The following is a 23,677-nucleotide window of genomic DNA, read 5'->3' on the forward strand; positions in this document are numbered from 1 at the left end:
AAAAATTACAACAGATAACCTTCTCGTATTATACTATCATGGGATGACTTGGGCCTCTTGTCATAATGTGCAAGATTTTGATAATTATATTTTGTTTTTTTTTTAGGTATTGTTTTGGATTCATACCGAGTTTTCTTAATGGAATAATCTGTTGATTTATGACTCTGAAAACAACTGAAAAACAAATCCTCCATAAATTAATTAGAAATTTTATTGAGAGAAGTAAGAACAAGAACAAAAACAAGTTGCATGATGATAAGAAAAACAGTTGCTTGCAGCTTGTTGTGTAGCATGCAGAGAGTGAGGTTTATCAATTTATGATAAGTGGAATGAAAACGTCCGACCTCATGAAATCCTCAGAAGAGAGCCAGGAGAATTGTGACCATTCCTTCAGATATGTTGTGGACAAAAAATATTTCCAATTCCCAAATGGAATTAATATCAGGAAGTTGCTGTGACACCACCATTTTGTCATTTGCGGTGACACCACCATTTTGTCATTCTTTCCCCTCATTGGTACACTGTCATTTGAGTATTGAAAACCATGTACCTGTGATTGATGAGTTATACAATGAGAGTAATTAAGTAAAAGTTAATTACATTTAAATAAGTGGATAAAGAAACTCAAATTTGAGGTTCTATACTTAGGATATATCCATGAATATCATTTTATTTGAATTCGAATTTAATTAATATTATAAAAAATTCAAATATATCTCAAACCTAATTATTATTATTCAAAAAATATATAAATTCATTTAAATTTATATATTTTAATTAATAACTTGCGTAAAAATTATTTTTTTATTAATAATTTATATTTTAAAAGTTTAAAAATTTCATAAAATATTTAAATTTTATTTTATCTAAAATAAAAAATATATAAATACTATTATAAAAAATATATATTTTATATTTAATTAAATATATATATAGAAAAATTTAGATAATAAATATTCAATATAAAAAATTTGAATATAATATAAACTTATTATAATATTATTTTTTAAATTTAAATTTATATTAAATTAAATTATATATCATTCACGTTCATCTCAAATTTAATTATATACTAGGCTAATCTCTGCCTCCACTCTTTATCAGCTATATTCATATTTTGTCACTTTATATTTTATCTACGCACTATTGGGATAAGCAATCTATAAATGATATTAGAGGTAGCTTGCTTGTCTTTTTCTTTGAATTAATTAATTTTGGTGCAATTGGAGATAGGCAGTGAATAATTAATTTTGGGATTATTTGTTTTTTTTTCTATGGCCGTTTTCTTCTCGTGATGCATTTGTGCTTGTGCATCGAAGGGTTCTTTTAAAGAAAAATAGATATTTCCCTCAATTAAACTAAAAAAAATAAAGAAAAGAAAAGGTCAAAGACTATTTTTTTTTTCCAAAAAAAAAAAAATTAGAATCCGAAATTCCTTTGCTTGCAGTTGCAGAAATTAACAGAAAATAAAGAAAATGTATAAGAGGAAAAAAGTCGCTCTCTGTTCCACAAATACAGAATCATCTGTAGTTGGTTGGTTGGTTCTGTATCCCACGCGATAATATGCTTAACTGTAAAGCAGAGCTAAGCTCTCGCAGTCAAACCAAACCCTCAAGAAAACGATACCGTATCCGTGATTCTGCTCTGTCTTTATACTCTTCCTCTCTCATCTGCTTTCTCTGTAAATGTCTCTATACTACTGTATATATTATGCATTCTTTTTATGCACACCAAACCAAATTCTTGCCTTTCACGGGCTGTTTGGCCTTTTTCTTTGTACCCTTTCTTTTTTGCCTTTTTTTTTTTGGGTGTATAGGAGCTTCACGTGTACCCTTTTATTGAACTATTCGAGGCTTTCTGCCTGTGATTCTATTTTGCTTTGAATTGAGTGTTTTTTGGTGGTATTTTCAACTCTATTCTTATCCATTTTACTGATTTTTGGAGATTTTTTTTTTTATTCTTGGTCATATCATTGAACTTGAGATTTTTTTTTTTAAGCTCTATTTCTTTGCAATTTAGCCAACTTTAAGGTTGCTGTTTTCTGGGTTTTACTTAAAAGTGAGTGTTTTGATTCTGTTTACTTGGATTTGAGTTCAAAGGGTATTTTACTGTAATTTGGTTCTTTGACCTGGCTTCTCACTTAAATTTGTGCTGCCTTTTAATCTGGGATTTGGTTACAAGGGATTTTCTTTGATCACTCAAATTTGGGTCGTCTTTGATCTTTCATTTCATTGCAGAAAAGCTTGAAAAAATGAAGGGATGTTTGCTCTTTAAGTTCTTGGTTTTGTTTTTTCTGTCTTTGCTGTGTGGTCTTGGTGTGAGCAAAGAGTGTACAAACACTCCTACTCAGCTCTCATCTCATACATTCCGTTATGAACTCTTATCGTCAAATAATGAAACATGGAAGAAAGAAATGTTTGCACGCTACCATTTGATACCAACTGATGATTCAGCTTGGTCTAATTTGCTGCCACGAAAGATATTGAAAGAAGAAGATGAGTTCGATTGGGCGGCGACTTACAGAAAAATGAAAAGTCCTCTTAAATCATCTGAACACTTCCTCGACGAAGTGTCATTGCATAATGTGAGATTGGATTCAAGTTCAATTCAATGGCGCGCACAGCAAACAAATTTAGAGTACTTGTTGATGTTGGATGTGGATAGTTTGGTCTGGAGCTTTAGGAAGACTGCTGGATTGCCTACACCTGGCACAGCATATGGTGGCTGGGAGGCCCCAGATGTTGAGCTTCGGGGTCACTTTGTAGGTTAGTTGAGTTCATGATTTTTGCTGATGTTAATGGATTTAACTTCCTATCAGCGTGATTACTTTGTGTTTCTGATGATATGCATTGAGCTCTTTTTGTATGTGCACAGTGAATGGCTGGTGTTAGATTCTGCTATAATTTTCTAAACAACTTATTATATGCTCATATATGCTTGGGAATTCAAGCAGGGCCCCTAAAACACCTTTCTAAAAGTGTAAATGATCAACATCACACTATTCATGCCATGCTTTTTATTTGTTTTTCCACCTTTTTCTTTTTGGTAGAATTAGTCTTTTCTAAACTTATTAATTCATTCTGCCTTAAAGTCAGAAAATGTTTTTTCAATGCTACTTCTCCCTTCCTTTTTTGCTGTGTTGCTATTTTTCATGGTTTAGGCAGTGAAAATGCATTTTCTTCTTTGTTTCCCCATTTGGTGAATATGATCTGCAAATTCTTCCCATATACCTGTGGTGGACCTGGTGGTGGTATATAGTCTGTTGATCAGATGGACGTTCTCTTCTATATAGTTTCTTTAGGTTGGTTGTGACATGATATTCTCCGTTTTATAATAACGTTGTGTGAAGTTGAATTCCTTGAAGTCTGAAACTTTTCTTTGTGCATTTTTGAAAATATCGTCTGGCAAGTTGTATACTCGGTGTAAAAATCTTATTGAGATTTTGGACATGGTTCACGATGAGTAAATTGATTTCATCATTTTGAAGGGCACTACCTGAGTGCGTCAGCACATATGTGGGCTAGTACTCATAATGATACTCTCCAAAAGAAAATGTCCGCACTGGTGTCTGCTCTCTCTGCCTGTCAGGAAAAAATAGGCACGGGTTACCTGTCTGCTTTTCCATCTGAGCTATTTGATCGTTTTGAAGCTATAAAGCCTGTCTGGGCTCCATATTACACTATTCATAAGGTGAACTTCTACTTTCAACTGCTTTACAAGATAAAATCGTACTGTTGCTGTTCAACAGTTATATAATTAACATTTGCGTCTTGACTTTCACAGATCTTGGCGGGTCTCTTGGATCAATATACATTGGCATATAATGCTCAAGCTTTAAAAATGGTGAAATGGATGGTTGAGTATTTCTACAACCGTGTGCAGAATGTTGTAACCAATTATACCATTGAAAGACATTTTCTTTCACTCAACGAAGAAACTGGGGGTATGAACGATGTCCTTTACAGGTTATTCAGCATAACAGTAAGTTATCTAATCTACGCACATAGTTTCTGTTATCTCCTCTTCCCAATTCTGCTCTCTAAGAACAAGCTATGTAATGTTCCTTGAGCTTGGGTCCGGAGGATCTTTCTACTAGTCATTCGGAACTTTCCTTTAGTTTTCTGTTCCTCATATTTAGTATTATGCCTTCTGTATAACAGCTGCCTAGAATTCTTGGAAGTTTCATTGAATTTGAAAATGCCCATGGGCAAGGTTGAGTTACCCATTAATTCCTATTCTCTGATATGAGTCTCTTATGTCACCACTATATGCAGGGAGATCCAAAGCATTTAATATTGGCTCACCTTTTTGACAAGCCATGCTTCCTTGGCTTACTCGCAGTACAGGTAATTATCATTAAATTTTTTGCTCTTTTTTTTCCAGTAAAGGAAACATTAAAGCTTTCCTCCATGCTCCACCCATGAGTTAGTTTTATCATAGTCTGGCATGGCATGGATATTTATGGCTTTATAAAGCCATAACTTTGTTATCTAAGAGAATTATTTTTGTCATAACTGTGGATAAGGACGAATACTTGGACCAATATAAATACTAATAGATGTCTTTCTGGTCTGATGGTATAGTTGATATATATTGCTGTGGACAATAGCAGAACTAAGTGCTGCCATGCTCTTTTAACTTGTTGACAGCGATAACTACTGGTTGTATTGCAATGTATGAAGGGTTCTGGTTCATGAAATGAAAAGAAACTAAAATTCTAGTAAAGTACCTATGCTTAATAAAATGTTATAATGATTAATATAATCATTTTAGTATCTTCATTTTAGTATCTTCATTAAACAAATGGACTTGAATTTCAGATAGGTTAGAATTTAAAGCCTGTAAATTGTAAATTATGATGTGGGTCTGAGATATCAGTGTATGGACACAGGGCATAGAGGTAGCATGAGGCTTCCAGTTTTAGGGGTAAGGGTGTAGGCTTGGTGAATGAAAACAGAGGTCAAATTTGAATAGGAAGATGATAATCGTGATAATTTAATCTATGCTTGATATTCTTTCATGTAAGTTCCATCTTTCAATTGCAGGCTGATGACATATCAGGTTTCCATGCCAATACACATATTCCAATTGTTATTGGATCGCAAATGCGATATGAAATCACTGGTGATACACTTTATAAGGTAAATTCTTTTATATTTATTATAGATCATTTAAAAATAAATTTTCAATGAAACCTCGTCAGTACATAATGTTTCTTATTGCGGGTTTAAATCTTTGTAGAAGATGTTCTTCATTCTTAAAAAAAATTCTTAATGTTCCTTTCCCTTTTCATTATAAATTTCATGGGCCAGGAAATAGGGACATTCTTCATGGACATTGTTAACTCTTCTCACAGCTATGCAACTGGAGGGACGTCAGTTAGCGAGTTCTGGTACTGACGCAGTCATTTTTAAGTTAAATATGATAGATTTTTTGAATTACCTGTTCTGTCATGGATGAGCTCTTTCTCATTATAGCTGTTACTTGAAAGCTTTACATGCTTCCCTTTACCCAGTTATTTGGTGGATTCATGCTGGTCCCTGATACTGTGTTGTTTTGACTCCTTTGCCCTGATCTGTGAGCAGGTCAGACCCAAAACGCTTGGCTAGTACACTCTCATCAGAGAATGAGGAATCATGCACAACTTATAATATGCTCAAGGTAACTCCTCCCTTCCTCTCTTCCCCTTTCTATGTCTAGTCCTTGATGGTGATAAAGGAAAATTTTCACAAATATGCAGAAATTTTGTTTGTGGTTCTCATAATATTTGTAAATACATCAGTGAATGTCCTCCTACATTTCCTTATTTTCTTGTTAAAATTTTTGACCTCTGTATCATGGAACTAAAGATTTTTTTTGATCTTGTGAAATACTGATTTTGATGCTTGTTTTATGTTGGATAGATAATATCGCATTTCTATTCACATGCAAGTGTGTTAACATAAAACTCCTGCACAAATGCTCAGCACGTGTTTCCATATGCAGGTCTCCCGTCACCTATTTCGATGGACCAAAGAAATGGCATATGCAGATTATTATGAACGAGCTCTGACAAATGGTGTGTTAGGCATCCAAAGGGGAACGGAACCTGGAGTGATGATTTACATGCTTCCACAAAGTCCTGGAAGTTCTAAGGCCAGAAGTTACCACGGATGGGGAACACAGTTTGATTCTTTCTGGTGCTGCTATGGAACAGGTGTGTTTCTGATTGTGCATTTTCAACCCTTCTCTTCAGGAGATGCTGAATTGTACTAAATTTTTTTCTTTGAGTCTGACGTAATGATTTGCTTCATTATTTCCTTCCCTGTTTTGGTTATCTAAACTGCTGACTTCCCATTTCTGGTGGTGATTGATATATGTCCTCTGCTAATGGCCAGCAATTTGATACTTCATCCACAGGAATTGAATCGTTTTCAAAGCTGGGAGATTCCATATATTTTGAAGAGGAAGGACAAGTCCCTGGTCTTTATGTCATCCAGTATGTATCAAGTTATCTTGATTGGAAAGCAGGACAAATTGTGCTCGATCAGCAAGTTGATCCTCTTGTTTCTTGGGATCCTTATCTTCGAGTGACATTGACCTTTTCTCCAATCGAGGTAGGGCCACAAATCATTCATAGTCTTAGTAATATAGACGTTAGTATAGCTCTTTGAACTCGGTACTTGGTATAAATAATTCTTTCCTTATCCCTCTTTTTGGATGCAAACAAAAGAGGCATGATCATATCTCCTGTTAGTTTGTTCTTTCTTTTCTTTTTGTGCAAGAGCTCACTAATTGTCTGTTATAACAAGTATTAAGTTGAACCAGGAAAGGGCATAACTAGTGCCCTTGCTGAAACTGATTCCTGCAGGGGGCAAGCCAACCATCTACCTTGAATTTTCGGATACCAATTTGGACAAATTTGGATGGTGCCAAGGCAACATTAAATGCTCAAAGTTTGTCTGTACCAGCTCCAGGTGTGAAGTACAATCATTGTTCTTCCCTGATTCATGTGCCATATTTTACATTTTACTATTTTTATACAGTGGCATCTTATATATATATATATGTGTGTGTGTGTGTGTGTGTGTGTGTGTGTGTGTATGTTTTAGTTTTATTTCTGGTGATAAACGATCAATAGGGAAGTTCATTTGGAATCTTGAACTATTGAATCTTTGGAGTGAACCTGGATTTATATTTGATATTCTATGCTTGAGCAGGTAATTTCTTATCAATCACCAGAAAATGGAGCAGTGGTGATAAACTTACCCTTCAGTTGCCTATCAGTTTCAGAACAGAGTCTATTAAAGGTATTTTCAAAGGAAATCCTGCCCCGCCACAACTCTTGCTAAATATTTTATAGTATCTGTATTGTGAAGAATATGTGACTGACAGCTATCTGAACAACATTCAGATGACCGGTCTGAGTATGCTTCTGTTCAGGCGATACTTTATGGTCCTTATCTGCTTGCGGGTCATACCATTGGTGACTGGAACATCAAATCTGGGTCAGCAAATTCTCTTTCGGACTGGATAACGCCAATTCCTGCCACTTACAATAATAATCTAGTATCTTTTTCCCAACAATCTGGAGATTCAGCTTTTGTGTTAACAAACTCAAACCAATGGATTACAATGGAAGAGTTCCCTAAATCTGGCACTGATGCATCTGTCCATGCAACTTTTAGACTCATCTTGAATGATTCTTCTTCCTCAGAATTATCAACAATTGAAAATGCTATTGGAAAATATGTCATGCTAGAACCATTTGATCTACCAGGAATGCTTTTAGTGCAGCAAGGAAAAGATGAAGGCCTTACAGTTGCAAATTCTGATAATGGCGATGGATCATCCATTTTCCGTTTGGTTTCAGGATTGGATGGAAAGGATGGAACTGTATCCTTGGAGTCGGTAAGCTATGATGATTGCTTTGTGTTTAGTGGTGTGGATTATCAATCAGGAACAAGCTTAAAGCTCAGCTGCAATTCAGAATCCTCAGACATTCATCAGGGAGCCAGCTTTGTAATGAACAAAGGATTAAGCGAGTATCATCCCATCAGCTTTGTAGCAAAGGGAGGAAAAAGGAATTTTCTTCTTTCACCATTACTGAGTTTCAGAGATGAATCCTATACTATCTATTTTAACATTCATGCTTAACAAGCTTGGGAGGACTCAGAAAGCCTAGTATATTCCTGTAAGGCAATAAATTACTCCTATTTTAGCCTCCAGAGGGATGTGGACACAAGCAGGGATGATCTCCTTTTTATCAAATTTTTATGTTTAGTTAACGAGATATATTTGTAATTAATTGATAAATCTAAAAGCTAAAAACTCAAAAATGATTAATAAAAATTTGTGGTTTTCATATTAAATTGACACATGGCATTAGTAAACATTATCATTTTATTTTAAAAAATAAAATATTCAAAATGTCATTTAGGATAAACTATTTTTTAATATTTTAGTTATTATACAAGTTAAAGATTTAAAAATTATTAGCTAAAATTTGACACTTGTATTCATCCTTAATTAACACTTGGTATAATTAAAAATTATTTAAAGAATATAAAATATTTTAAATATAAAAATATAAAATATTTCAATTTTCATTTTAATTTATCTCTTATTTTCTTTTAATTATTATTGCATATAAAATATTTAAAATTTTAAAAATAAAATTATTTAAATTTATTTTTATTAGATAAAACCTAACTTTAACTTATCTTATTATTTTAACTTATCCCATAAAAAAATTATCCATAAAATTTTTTTTATAAGAATAGATAAAAAAAAATTATACAAATTCCTATAAAATTTGAGAAAATAAATAAATAATTTTAACTTAATTAAGATAATCATTCAATTTATGAAAGCCAAAATATATATTTAATAATATATAAACTTATTCAATTTTTTATTAAAAAAGTCAAATATCTAATTTCTTAAATTTCATTATTGAAGAAAAATATTCTTCATAATGGTTGTCAATTATCTTTTATTTTTGTCAATTCTAATTGAAGATTGAACTTAAAAATTTACAGCTTTGAGATAGCACAACTTAAATAATTTGTATTCAGTAATAATTAACACTTGGCATAATTTAAAAATAAATAATTTTATTTAATAGATGTAAAATATTTAAAATTAAAAAATGAAATATATAAAATTTCATTTTGACTATTTTTTTTTTAATTTTTAGCATAAATTATTTAAAATTTCCTCTTAAAAAATTTTATCAGATAACGCTGAGTGAGTTTTAAATTTAATTTTAACTTATCTTTTTTAATACCATGTTGATATAAAAGAAAATATTTTTTATAACAAAGCCATGAATTAGAAGTTTTAACTGGAAAGACAGTTCTTCTAACTAAAACGAGAGGCTTTAATCAGATCATAGTTGAAGAGGCTCTTTAATTGTGATACATGCAATTCCCAATGGAAATTCTTTAAACCCTAGTTGAACACAAAAATGGAAATTCTTTTAAATATGTGAATTGACTCTGTAAACGAGTAGATTATAGCCTTGCCACCAAATGTTTTTGTGACAGTTTCTTCCATATAATCTGCACTGAGATCTTTACAGGATTTTGTTTGCATATTTGATTTCAATTACATTTTTATTTTTTTTTCTTTATATTATTAATCATAAGTTTATATATATATATAATTAAAAATAATAATTTTATTTACAAATATAAAACATATAAAATTAAAAAATATAAAATATTTGAAATTTTATTTTAAAAATTAAATCTTGTTGGATTTTTCTAATTATAAATTTAATTATTGATATTAGATAATGCTTAATTTAATAATATTATCTTAAAAATATATATTTGATTTAGTAGTATTTGATTTAAACTGAAGTAATTAATTGAATTAAAATTTCAATTCAAAATTTTAACATAATTTTGATTTAAATTTTTAATTTAATTGGATATTTTAAATCCATTACTAAATTAATATATATTAGCACAAAAATTAATATAATAATTAATTTTTTTAATATTTTAAAAATAAATAATCTAACCGATTAAAGTTTTTTTAATTTAAATTAAATAAAAATTTAAAAGAAAAAAATTTAAATTATTATTACGCAATATGCAAATAAATGACTATTTTTTTTATTAAATTGAATTACAGGTAAATAAAAGAGATTTAAGAGACCAAATCAATGTCAATGAAGCTTTTAAGTCAAATTCAAAAGTCATTGGAGTCAAATTTGTTTTAAACAGTGAAATATACAAAGATCAAAGTCTATCTCGGGAAATTATCCAAAGCAATTCTATTCTAATCTCAAATTATCTATTTTTAGATATTGTTAGTGGTGATAGATAAGGATAATTATCAAAATTCAAAAACAAAATCTCTGCAAAATGTTTCCATTTAGAGCTTCAATTTCCTATTCTCTGCTTCAATATATTTCCTTCCTATCCTTTTAACCGTAATCCGTACAAAAAGCAGCTTTACATTTGATTCCTTCTTTTTTTTTTTGTTTTGGCTAACTTTTGAATAGAGTTCTCCTTTCAATTTATTATCTTCCTTTGGGTCTTCTGGTCTCTTGTTTTTTTATGCCTAAAGATTTTTGCTTTCTGTTCTCTTTTTAATGGAATGTTTTAACTGTTTCTTAATCGTCTTTTGAACTTCAAAATAGCTGGTTTAAAGTTATTTTTTTGAAAAAAAAAAAAAGGAAAGTTAATGGAAAGAAAAATGAAGGGTTATGTGCTCATTGAAGTGTTAGCTCTGCTACTGCTATGTGGATGTGCTATGGGTAAGGAGTGCTCAAATACCGTCCCAAACAAGAGTTTACAATTTGAAATTGCATCAACCAAAAATGAAACATGGAAACAACAGATACTTTCTCAATTCAAGGTGAATACAGTATATGAGAAACCAACAAAGGTATCAAAAGGAAGCACTTTGAATTGGGAAAAGATTTCCAATCAAATCACCAATGCTGCCAAGTTTAATCCTCCTCAAGGTCTTCTGAAGGAAGTTTCATTACATGATGTTAGATTGGAACCAAATTCACTCCACTGGACAGCACAGCAGACAAATTTAGAGTACCTAATGATGCTGGATGTTGATAGATTGGTCTGGAGCTTCAGGAAAACAGCAGGGCTGCCCACTCTTGGCACCCCATATGGGGGCTGGGAGGCACCAGATATTGAGCTCAGAGGTCATTTTGTAGGTCAGTTTGATTTGCAATTCTTCTTGATCATGATTTTAGCATCGAAATCAATCTCCCCCCTTATATTGGTTTTAGAATATTGCAGGACACTACTTGAGTGCCGCAGCAAAAATGTGGGCTAGCACTCAAAATGGAACTCTCCAAGAGAAAATGTCTGCTGTAGTTTCAATTCTTTCTGATTGTCAGCAGAAAATGGGTACAGGTTACCTTTCTGCTTTTCCTTCAGAGCTATTTGATCGTTATGAAGCTGTTGTATATGTATGGGCACCATATTACACCATTCACAAGGTAGATTCCAATTTAACCATGTCAATTCACAGGACGCAATCATAAAATTTCTAAAACCTTATTAAAAGTTGGGTGTAATTTGTGTTCTTAATTGTTTGCTTTGACAGATCATGTCAGGTCTTTTGGATCAACATACAATTGCTAAAAATCCTCAAGCTCTGAAAATGCTTACTTGGATGGTTGATTACTTTTACAATCGTATTCAAAATGTTATTTTACAATTCAGTATAGCAAGGCACTATGCAGCTCTTAATGAGGAAACTGGTGGCATGAATGATCTTCTTTACAGGTTGTACTCCATAACGGTAGGTGAAATTATCTGCAAAATTTTCCTTTGTTTTCTCTAATGTCCTAGTATGCTTCTGTGTAATACCTAGCTGACACTAATCCTACATGTTCTTCCTGTACACAGAAAGATCCAAAACATTTAGTGATGGCTCACCTGTTTGACAAACCATGCTTTCTAGGGGAGCTTGCAGTACAGGTAGACATCTTGGTTGTACTCTTGCTTGCCAATTTCTGTTTATTTCTAGCTTTATTCCCTTAGAAACATCAACCCAAACCATTGAGGATGTCAAAGGTTCAAACCCAGACCATTGGGTTTGATTAAAAAAATGATAGCCGACTTCTTGTATAAAATTAAGACTGTTACTATTATGATTCTAAGGAATGCTCTTTCTAATTGAGTGTGAAATTATTCATGCTTGACACCTTTGTTTTGTTTGATTTTTTTATTAGGCTAATAATCTGGCCGATTTCCATGCTAATACGCATATCCCTGTTGTTATTGGATCACAAATGCGGTATGAAGTCACAGGCGATCCTCTTTACAAGGTAAATTACTCTCCATCGAAGATTTGATTTATGAACTGTTATTCTCAACAGAACCTAACATCATTTCAATTGTCTATATTTGCACCAGAGTATAGCAACATACTTCATGGACATTGTTAACTCTACACACACTTTCGCAACAGGAGGGACATCAATTGATGAACACTGGTAATGATATAAGCTGTTGCATGTACCTGTACTTCTGAGGAATAATTCAAAACAATCCTTCTGTACTTGTACTTTCTTATTCCCCTACCTCAACCAATGAGCAGGAAAGAACCAAGTCGCCTGGCATCCCACCTAATGCCAGAGAATGAGGAATCATGCACAACCTATAATATGCTGAAGGTATTGTTTATGGCACTTTTTTCATTGGCGCATGGAAATGGATTTTGATTTTAATTTTTCATATTGAACAACAATACCAATGCTTCCCTTTGTAGGTTTCTCGCAACCTTTTTAGATGGACTAAAGAAACGGCATACGCAGATCATTATGAACGTGCACTGACTAACGGTGTACTAAGTATCCAAAGAGGAACTGAGCCAGGAGTGATGATTTACTTTCTTCCACTTGGTCCTGGACACAGCAAGGCTGTAAGTAATCATGGGTGGGGAACACCTTTTGACTCTTTCTGGTGCTGCTATGGCACAGGTGAGGGATTAACTGCCAATTTACATCTTATAACTTCACTAAGCAAGCATTTTATGTTCTTATTATCTTGTCTTGATCAGTTGCTTTTTCTTGAAACTGCACTTAACAAGTCAAGGATGCTTTTTTCCTTGTTACCTCTGTAGCTATTGAATCATTCTCAAAATTGGGAGATTCCATTTATTTTGAAGAGGAAGGAAAAGTTCCAAGTCTTTACATCATCCAATATATATCCAGCTCTCTTAACTGGGTTTCTGGACAGATTGTGCTTAATCAGAAAGTTGACCCTGTTGTTTCTTGGGATCCTTTCCTTAAAGTGACAATAACGACTTCAACTCTACAAAATTCAAAGGTTTTGTCTCCGTTTTCCCATCTGTCAGTTGTAAAATGGGAGAAACATGTATATATTTAAGTATCATTCTTCATCATCAACTGGTTAATGCAGGAAGGAAACCGACTCTCTACCTTGAATCTGCGGATACCCATTTGGACAAATTTAAATGATGCTAAGGCAGAATTAAACAATATAAATCTAAAACTACCAGCTCCAGGTGCGAAATCATAATATAGCTCTTTTCTCAATTTTTTCTGCTGTAATCATTATTATCATTCATTTATAGTGACAATTTCCAATGCGAAAACACTTTCATTCGACGTTGATTTTTTACCTCTCTGACAATTTTGGTAGCAGACAATGAAGTTTCTTGATCATCATTCCATAATGCAGGTAATTTCCTATCAATCACTAGATATTGGGCTCCTAATGACACATTAAACCTTCAGCTGCCTATTGATATGAGACTAGAGGCAATTAAAGGTAAATGTGTATGCATGCTGTAGCACATGCCAAATCCAAATAAGTCTTCTTCTGCATTTTATATAACTTACAAATTCTTTTGCTTTAAATTTCAGATGACAGGCCTGAATATGCTTCTATTAAGGCAATACTTTATGGCCCTTATCTGCTTGCGGGGCATTCATCTGGCAACTGGGACATCACAACCGGGAATGCAAGTTCCATTTCAGATTGGATAACTCCAATTCCTAGTACTTACAATAACCATTTGGTTACATTTTCCCAACAATGGGGAAACTCCATCTTTTTCTTGATGAACTCAAGCCAAATAATTACAATGGGAAATTCTGCTCAATTTGGCAATAATTCTGCACTCCAGGCCACTTTCAGGCTCATTTTTGCGGACCAATCTTCTTCAAAAGTTTCATCTATCAAGGATGCCATTGGAAAGTCGGTCATGCTTGAACCATTTGATTATCCAGGAATGCTAGTAGTGGCTCACGCAGATAGAGCACTTGTGATTGGAAGACAGGGCTATTCTGCTTTCCACTTGGTTCCAGGATTGGATGCAAGGAAAGGAACAGTATCCTTGGAGTCAGAAACACTCAAGGGATGTTTCGTTTACGGTGGTGCGACTAACAATTCAAGCATGGCGCTCAAATGCAATTTGGATACATCGAATTCCACCGTTGCTAAAGCCGCCAGCTTTGTAATGCACGAGGGAATGAGTAAATACCATCCTATCAGCTTTGTGGCAAAAGGAGCAACAAGGAATTTTCTTTTGGAGCCATTGCTAAAATATAAAAATGAAACCTATACCGTTTATTTCAACATTCAAGCTTAAGAAGTTTGGACAGAGTATTGGAAATAAATTTTAGAAAGAGGTTTTTTCTATATATAATTGATGAGTAATAGTCGTCTTTGAACATTGTGTTATACATTGCTTATTGGGGGACTAATATGCATGGGCCAAATTAAGAAGTTATTTGATTTGAATTATAAGTAAAAAGTCATAAATAGATTAACGTTTTGTTTAACTTATAAGTTAAAAAAATAAATAAGAAGTTATCTACTTGCCTATTTAAAATAAATTCAAACTAAATTTATGTTTGAACCTTCAATTATGGTTCAAAATTAATTCAAAAATGAAACCTCTAAAATTAGCTGCAAAATGCTTCCATTTAGAATTTTAAATTTCTATCCTATCACCGGCACTAGGACTTGGGTCGCTCTCGAAGCCTGTAGTAAGTTTAAATATCTCTAACCTGACTATAAAGTGCAATAAGGTAGCCCAATTTCAAGAAAATAAACGGACAGAGTCCGACCATAAATTGAACTAATCAACGAGGAGCTCAGCTCACCTTCACTATCCTCAAATCACATAAATAAACATTCGGGAGTTCTCCCATCATCAACAACAATAAACATCACATAGTTAATTTTACAACTCCAAAATTTAAGTTATTACAACCCAAATAAAATTACAATTATTAGTCCATGAGGAGTTTTAAATTTAAATAAAAGATAATAAAGGTCAATCAAAATATTTTTGGCTTAAACCTACGGGAAAAGAAAGCAGGTTAATCTCAAATAAAGTCACCTGTCACCTGAGGAAAAATAATTGAACAGAAGTGAGCGAGTAAGATATTGATTTTAAATATAATTTCTATAACTATCTAAAACTAATGCATTCCTATGTATAAAATACAATACGTTTACATAGTTCAGAATAATTTAACCAATATTCGCACAAAAAATAATTTGGAGGACGCAAACACCCACGTGTCACATCAATACATATATGGGAGTTGATCCCTTATATAGCTCTCTTAATTCAATATCTGCCAGCGAGGTCAACTCAAGCTAGAATTTCGCTTAATAATCCAAGTGGAGGGGTCAGTGAGATTAACTCAAAGCCTTGCTCACCCCGACTTATCCATATATAAGAATTGGGTCCCAGCAAGTGAAGCTCCAACCGCGACTACCCGTCCTATTCTTATCCATATCCATACTATGCTCATGCCAATACACACACACAACTCTAAGATATCTTAAGGCTACATCCACAAACAAATTCAGTAACATATGTAGCAAAGGAGTGTGCTAAGCATTTAACTAATTATATACATACATATAAGTGAATGCATGAGCATGCTTTGAATATAAATTAATAATATTGAAATTATAAATAAAATCAACATCAGACTCATAGATTATCCAAATGTCACTGGGGTAACTGAGAAGATGAGAAAGGTTGGCTCGAATTACCTAAATAATCATATTCAAGAAATTTATCAATATTAACTCCAATCAAAGAACTAAAGAGTCTAAGACACCCTAGGTTTATGTCAAAAATCTGGTAGAGTTTTCCCTGTATATAGGACCTACCCAACCTACAAAACAACTCGACAAACACTCCTCAATTCAAAAAGGCCTCAGGCCCACAACACATCAACAACACAATGCTCCTTCTAGGCTTGCCAAACCAGTCAATTCTCACATAAAATAATTATTTAAAAATTCAAAACGTTACAATTAATTTCTATTGATATAATGAGATTTTTCCTAGATACTTAGAAGCTATTTTGGTTTATGTTTAGGTCTTTATAGCTGTGTATTTTATACTGATGTAATAGCTCCTTTAGTCATGTATGGTTGGCCTTAGTTTGCTCCTTAATTTGCTGAGAGTTGTTATTTGACTACTGTTGTAGTTTTTAGAGTAGTAGGTGGTGTGTATTTGACTGATGTAACTCTCTTTTTACACATAAAATGATCAGTAAAAAGAACTCTCCACATGAGAGAAGTATTATTTCCAAAAAACTTGGTTCTTTGTAGTTTTTATCTTCTTTCTCTACTCTGTTTTCACTTCCTGAATTGTAACAGTGGTATCAGAGCACCTTGTGATCTTTAAAAGCCTAAAACAAAGAGAGAAAACAAGTAAGAATTCCCTGCACTAAAAAAACCTTAAACACTAGAGCTGAGAGTGATGGCTTCAAGTGGATACTTTCTCCTACTCCACATATGTTTTCTAAATAAGGCTATGCTATTTGGGTTGTCAAGATGAAGGCTTATCTTAAAGCCTTTCATCTATGGGAAGTGACTGAAATAGGTGGGCAACTAGGACCTTTGAGGGAGGATCCAACTCTTGCACAGATAAAAGCTCATAGTAAGGAATGTGCTAAGGGATTTAAGGCCTTGTTATGCATTCATGCTTCTATTTCTGAGGTGATTTTCACCAAAATTATGGCATGTGAGATAGCAAAGCAAGCTTAAGATTTACTTAAACCTGAGTTTCAAGGAAGTGAGCAGACAAAGCAAATGTCAGTACTCAACTTAAGAAGGGAATTTGAGGTTTTCAAGATGAAAGAGTCTGAAAGTCTAAAAGATTATATTGATAGAATGATAAATTTTGTTAATAAGATCAGGCTTCTTGGTGCAGAGTTAACTGATAGGAGAATTGTGGATAAAGTCTTGGTTAATTTACCTGAAAGGCTTGAACCAAAGATCTCTTCTTTGGAGGACTCTAAAGACTCGAGGAGTATTACTTTGGCTGAGCTAGTAAATGCATTACAAGCTATTGAGTAGAGAAGAGCTATAAGACATGAAGATGCTTCGAAGGAGGCATTAGTTGCAAAACAAAAGGGAAAGTCAATAAAAGAAAGAAATGAAAATGGCAAAGAAAATGACAGCAAAGGGAAGCAACCTGAAAGTGCAAAGGAGGGTGAAAAACAACGTAAATACGCACCTTATTCTACTTGTAATAAGAATAACCATCTTGAGAAAGACTGCTAGAAGAAGAAGGAAATCAAACCTGTCCAATGTTACTATTGAAAGAAGTATGGCCATATTGCCAAAGATTGCAGAATTAAGCAATACAAGGCTCAAAAACAACTAGCTCAACAAGCAAATTTCATTGGTGATCAATCCAAGTAGCAAGATGATCACTTATTCATGGCTTCACAATCACTCAAACAAGTAGACAAACTCACCTGGATTATTAACAGTGGGTGTACGAGTCACATGGCAAGAGATAAAAGCTTGTTCACTCATTTAGATAACTCTTTTAGAACCAAGGTGAAGCTTGGAAATGGTGAGTTGGTTCAAGCTGAGGGAAAAGGAACAGTTGTTGTGTAATCTAAGCAAGGTATTAAATACATTCCTGATGTGCTTTACATCCCTTGCTTAGATCAAAACCTCTTAAGTGTTGCTCAAATGATTAAAAAGGGTTATTCCTTGTATTTCAAAAATTTATGCTGTCATGTTTATGATGTTAATGGTTGTGAATTGGTCAAGGAGAACATGATTGATAACAGTTTGTCTTTGGTGTCTACTGGTGTATCTCAACATGTGAATAGTGCTAAAATTGATGATTCTTGGTTATGGCATAGAAGGTTTGGGCATTATAATATGAATTCCTTAAGGTTTATGCAAAATCAAGACATGGTTAGGGATATGCCTAAAATCTCTACCTGTAAAGAAGCATGTGATAGTTATCAATTTGGAAAATTGCATAAAAAATTAAATTTCATAAAAAATCATTTCTAAGTAATCAGTCTAAAAAAGCTAGAAAGAAGTTGAAATTAATCCATACTAATGTCTATGGTCCCATGAGCATTCCTTCCTTTAGCCAAAATAAATATTTCATCTTGTTTATTAATGATTTGACAAGGATGACTTGGGTGTATTTTTTGAGCAACAAGAGTCAAGTGTTCAATGTCTTTAAAAAATTCAAAACTTTTATTAAGAAGTAAAGTGGATGTGTCATTAAAGCTTCGAGGTCTGACAATGGCAAAGAGTACATGTTAAATGAATTTGATAAATTCTGTGAGGAAGTTAGAATTGAGCATCAGCTTTCAGTGCCATACTCACCACAAAAGAATGGAGTCTCTGAGAGGAAGAACAGAACCATTGTTGAAATGGCTAGATGCATGTTGAAGGAGAAGGGACTTCCTAAAGAGTTTTAGACTGAAGCTGTTTACACAACTGTGTATTTACTCAATAGGTTGCCCACTAGATTAGTTAAGGGTAAGACACCCATTGAAGCTTGGCTTGAGACTAAACTTTCTGCAAAACATTTGAGGGTTTTTGGTTCTGTTTGGTACATGCATATTCCTGATGCTAAGAGAGTTAAATTGGATGATAAAGCAAAGTTGGGAATCTTCGTGGGTTATGCAGCAAAATCCAAGGGATATAGAATTTATAATATAAAAACAAAGAAAGTTGTGCTATGCAGAGATGTAAAAATGGATGAATAAGCTTCTTGGGACTGGGATAGACAAGAAGTTATATGGAGGCATCAAACTCATAGCCAAAAGTCAAATTCAGATTCTAGTGATACTGAAATTGATGTTGGTAACGCTTCAAATGTTGCTTCTGATGAAGATGTTGATTCTAACATTGATTCTCCTATGTTAAAGACTAAACCTCTCTTTGAAACTTATGAGAAGTGCAATTTAGTAAAGGCTGAACCTGTGACCTTTCAAGAAGCAATTCAATTAGAAGAATGGTAGCAAGCCATGAAGAAGGAGATTGCTTCAATTGAAAAGAATGATACTTGGGAACTCACCACTAAGCCAAAAGGGAGAAATGCTATTGGAGTTAAATGGGTTTATAGAACTAAAGTAAATCCAGATGGCTTAGTGTACAAACACAAAAAAAGGCTTGTGGTAAAGGGATATGCACAGTTACCTGGTGTAGATTACAAAGATACTTTTGCACTATATCTAGGCATGACATAATCAAATTATTGTTGTCCCTTGTAGCTCAAAATGGGTGGTCAGTTTATCATCAATCTGCATTTTTGAATGGAGTTCTTACTGAGGAAATTTATGTTCAGCAACCAAAGGGATTTGAAGTTATTAGGAAAGAAGACATGGTCTATAGGCTTAAGAAAGCACTTTGCGGACTCAAGCAAGCTCCAAGAACCTGGTATGCTAAAATTGACTGACACATGACTCATCATGGATTCAAGAGGAGTGACAATGAATCAACTTTGTATATAAAATCTAACAAGAATGGAGTTTAGCTAGTGGTCTCATTATATGTAGATGATATGCTTGTGATTGGAAGTGAGCACAAGTTTGTAAATGAATTCAAAATGGATATGCAACTAGAGTTTGAGATGTCAAATTTGGGAATCATGAAGTATTTCTTGGGTTTGGAAATCTATCAAGATGATGCAGAAATTTTCATTACTCAAAAGAAATATGCTCTTGATGTGCTAAAAAAATTCAACATGGAGAATTGTAAGTCTGTGCCAACTCCTCTCAATCAAAATGAAAAGTTTAGCAAGGATGATGGGGTAGAAAAGGCAGATTCTTAGTGTATGGAAGTCTTATAGGAAGTTTGTTATATTTGACAGCTTCTAGACCCAATTTAATGTATCCTACTAGTCTATTGTCCATTCACTTAGCTGTTGCTAAAAGAATATTAAGATACCTTAAAGGTTCTGCAGACTATGGTGTTTGGTATTTAAAGGGAAAGGAAGTTAGGCTTGAAGGTTTTGTGGACAGTGACAAGGCAAGCTGTTTGGATGATTCCAAAAGTGCATCTAGTTTTGTATTTTATGTGGGATCAGATCCTATATCATGGAATTCAAAGATGCAAGATGTGGTGGCACAATCTACTACTGAAGCTAAGTACGTATCAATTGCTGCTGCTGCAAATCAGTCCATTTAGTTTAGAAAATTGATGGTTGATTTGGGAATTGAACAAGTTGATCCTACTATCATTTGGTGTCATAGCAAGTTTACAATTGCTATAGCTAATAATCCTATTCAGCATAGGAGGATCAAACAAATTAAAGTTAAGTATCACTTTCTGAGGGAAGCTAAGAAGAATGCTGCGATTAAGTTTCTTCATTGCAAGCTTTAAATGCAACTTGCTGATATTCTGACCAAAGCTATTCCTAAAAGTAGATTTGAAGAGATGAGGAAGAAGCTTAGAGTATCAGGGAAAACTCTCAAAGAGGAGTGTTGTTGCACTCATTTCATATAGGTATTTTAGGGTAGTTTTGCATCCATTTTGCCATTATATTTTAGTATATTTTATGTTTTTAGCTCTATTTTAGCTTATTTGTTAACTTTAGTTACTTTATATTTGATTTTTATAATTTTGTTATTTTTAATAGGTTTTTGTAACAAATTGAGGGTCAATGGATGCATTGAGGAGTGATTTGAAGAAATTTGGAGTCCCTTAAGCATTGAGGAAAGTTAAAGAAATCAAGCCTTAAAAGATCAAGTTGGCCAAATTTTGCTTGAGACTTTGCTTATGATGTTGCTCAGGGTATGTCATATTGCTTAACCTTAAGCATGGGCAAGCTACAAGTCCAGCACAGCTTAAATCCAATACATTCAAGGTTTCTTCCCAAAACCTGCTAAGATTTGCTTAGGGTCCTGCTTGAGATCCCGCTTAGGGTGAGCGGCAGTGCTTAAGTTGCAACTCAGGTCAAGCTGGAAGTCAAACATGAGCAGAAAAACTCCTTTTATCCTAAGCCTGCTGAGATTTGCTGAGGGTCTGCTTAACCTTAAGTGGACAGTGCATGCAGAGGTCGAAAATTGCTGAAGATGTTGCTTAGGGTAAGCAGTACCCTAAGCAAACTGTCCAGGACGTGAATAACTGTGCTGACCTAGATATTTTTACACCTCATTTCCTATCCACTCCTTGGCCCTTATCTATTTTTAGGGAAACTTTTAGGACCATATAAAAGCATCATTTTCTAGGTTTTGCCACAAGAAGTAAGAAGAGGAAACAATAAGAAAGAAAAGGAAAGAAAAATTAAAAAAAAAAAAAAAGAGAAGGGAGGAGGACGCCATCAATTCTGAAGAAAATGAGCTACTGCAACCATTTCTGAAAGCTACAGGACTTAGAGTTTTGAGTTTTTCTACCTAGGTTTTTCTATTTTTAGTCCTCTTATCATGTTTATCTTTACTTTTCCATCAATCTCTCTTGTAAATACCAATATGAGTGAGTAAACTCTTGGGATTTCAGAGTTGGGAAACATGTATTAGATTAATTTGTGGATTTTGACTAGTTATTTCCATACTTTATGTAAATATGAGTTTTGATTCTTTTCTTATGTGCTTGATTTACTTGCCTAATGTTGGTACCCATTGGGTATTATGTTAATCTTTGATTGAAGGACTGAAAGGTGAAGATCATTGATAGATAATCAAGGATTGTAACTTAAAATCACCTAGATTTAGAAATAAACTAGGGTTTTAAGAGGAATTAATGATTAGTTACAAAACTTAATGGGTTTTAAATTAATCAAATATCGTATGAAAGTAGGTTTCGTTATTTTAAAACATACTTTGGTTTGCTTGAAAAGATATAAAAGGAATTTAGAATCAATCACCTTCAAACTCTATTTTCCCTTAAAATTGGAATACCCAAGACAAATCCCAATTAATTTATGCATGAACCCCCAACTCTGAAATCATTTTTATCATAATTAGACTTTAATTTAAATTACCCGTTATTAATTTAGTTCAATTGCATCTCGATTTAGAATTTATTTGCTTGCTCTCTACCCATTTTAATTATATTTATCAATTTACTTTGCTCATTTACATTTACCATTTATTCATCAATTATTAGCTCAAATAATCGCTTCATTCATAGTTTGGTACTCAAATGGCAAATTCCCGTGTGAATGATACTTGACTTATCACTTTATTACTTGGTACGACCAGTATACTTACGTATTCAACGCATCAAGTTTTTGGCACCATTACCGGTGATTTGATTTTTGTTTGATATTGAACGATTGTTTGTTTGGTTAATTTGAGTATTTTATTTTTATTTTTAATTTCTTTTATCATTTTACTTTGAGAATTTGTTTATTTTGTTTTTCAGGTAGTTTTATTTTATGAGAAGGAAAAAAAGTAAAGAAATCAATTTATTCTTTGATCCAGAAATAAAAAAGACAGCAAGAGCTTTACAAGCAGAAGCTAAGAGGAGAAAAGGTGAATTTAAAGCTCAACAACAACAAGAAAGAGAATAAGAGCAAGAGCAACTACAAGAAGAAATGGCCAATAACAATTACAACCGTTCTATGAAGGATCATGCCTATCCTAACATTAGGGATTTCATGTCAAGTATCACAAGACCAAGAGTAAAAGCTAATAATTTTGAATTGAAGCCTACACTCTGTCAAATGGTACATCAATCACAATTTGGGAGAAGTCTAAGTGAAAGTCCACATGTTTATCTAGCACACTTTCTTGAGATTAGTGATATGTTGAAGATAAATGAAGTTTCTAATGATGCAATTTGACCCAGATTATTCCCTTTCTCTTTGAAGGACCGAGCTAGAGAGTGGTTACATTCCTTGCCACTAGGTTTTATCACAGCATTTTTAGCTTAATATTTTTCACCAAGCAAAATAGCTAAGCTAAGAAATGAGCTAATTTCTTTCAAACCTAGAGATGATGAGAGCTTGTATGAAGCGTGGGAGAGGTACAAAGATTTGCAAAGGAGATGTCCACACCATGGGTTTCCTAAGTGGATGCTTGTTCAACACTTTTACAATGGAGTTTCACCAGCTATTAGAAGTACAATTGATGCATCTTCTGGAGGTGATCTTATGGAGAAATCCGAAGATGAAACTTTTTCTGCTCTAGATAAAATTGCTTATAACAATTACCAGTGGAGTTATGAGAGGAATGAGATCAAGAAACCAGCTGGTATGTTTGAGCTTGATGACATGAATATGATTAACGCTAAGTTTGATGCTTTGACAAGGAAGATGGACAAGCTAAGCATGAAAGTAGATTCTTTAGTTGGAGGTTCAAGTAATTCAATAGATGTTGGAGCTACAAATGTCAATTGTGTAACTGATTTTTCTGCATTTGGTCAAGATTTTTCAAGTGAATAAGTGGATTATATGGAGAACTACAATCAAAGACCAGGTGGTAACCCATTTTCTGCAACTTATG

At 33.4% G+C, this 23,677-nt stretch overlaps 2 protein-coding genes and 1 non-coding gene across 4 annotated transcripts; 2 read left to right on the top strand and 1 right to left on the bottom strand.

Moving 5' to 3' along the window:
* The first annotated feature begins 1,515 nt into the window (after nucleotides 1-1,515).
* LOC110633851 (uncharacterized) lies at nucleotides 1,516-8,272 on the top strand. Of its 2 annotated transcripts, none has more exons than XM_058132826.1 (12): nucleotides 1,516-2,765; nucleotides 3,488-3,690; nucleotides 3,784-3,981; nucleotides 4,275-4,346; nucleotides 5,046-5,141; nucleotides 5,313-5,392; nucleotides 5,586-5,661; nucleotides 5,986-6,196; nucleotides 6,400-6,596; nucleotides 6,851-6,956; nucleotides 7,200-7,289; nucleotides 7,394-8,272. In XM_058132826.1, exons 1-12 carry the CDS (start codon nucleotides 2,252-2,254, stop codon nucleotides 8,134-8,136), a joined length of 2,586 nt encoding a protein of 861 aa, XP_057988809.1. In that variant the 5' UTR covers nucleotides 1,516-2,251; the 3' UTR covers nucleotides 8,137-8,272. The 2 variants fall into 2 exon arrangements, with proteins under 2 accessions (XP_057988809.1, XP_057988810.1); XM_058132827.1 differs by lacking the exon at nucleotides 1,516-2,765 and adding an exon at nucleotides 3,144-3,301.
* Nucleotides 8,273-10,439: 2,167 nt separating this feature from the next.
* Nucleotides 10,440-14,679, top strand: LOC110633841 (uncharacterized). The gene is made up of 12 exons (XM_021782627.2): nucleotides 10,440-11,170; nucleotides 11,256-11,458; nucleotides 11,566-11,763; nucleotides 11,871-11,942; nucleotides 12,197-12,292; nucleotides 12,381-12,460; nucleotides 12,565-12,640; nucleotides 12,736-12,946; nucleotides 13,090-13,295; nucleotides 13,389-13,494; nucleotides 13,671-13,760; nucleotides 13,856-14,679. Exons 1-12 carry the CDS (start codon nucleotides 10,678-10,680, stop codon nucleotides 14,581-14,583), a joined length of 2,559 nt encoding a protein of 852 aa, XP_021638319.2. The 5' UTR covers nucleotides 10,440-10,677; the 3' UTR covers nucleotides 14,584-14,679.
* Nucleotides 14,680-23,130: 8,451 nt separating this feature from the next.
* On the bottom strand, nucleotides 23,131-23,237 carry LOC131172445 (small nucleolar RNA R71). Its single transcript, XR_009142922.1, has one exon. It is a non-coding gene; the product is annotated as a small nucleolar RNA R71 (small nucleolar RNA).
* Nucleotides 23,238-23,677: the final 440 nt, after the last annotated feature.

Source organism: Hevea brasiliensis, chromosome 13, assembly GCF_030052815.1.
Source record: "Hevea brasiliensis isolate MT/VB/25A 57/8 chromosome 13, ASM3005281v1, whole genome shotgun sequence".
In the NCBI taxonomy this organism is placed as follows: domain Eukaryota; kingdom Viridiplantae; phylum Streptophyta; class Magnoliopsida; order Malpighiales; family Euphorbiaceae; genus Hevea; species Hevea brasiliensis.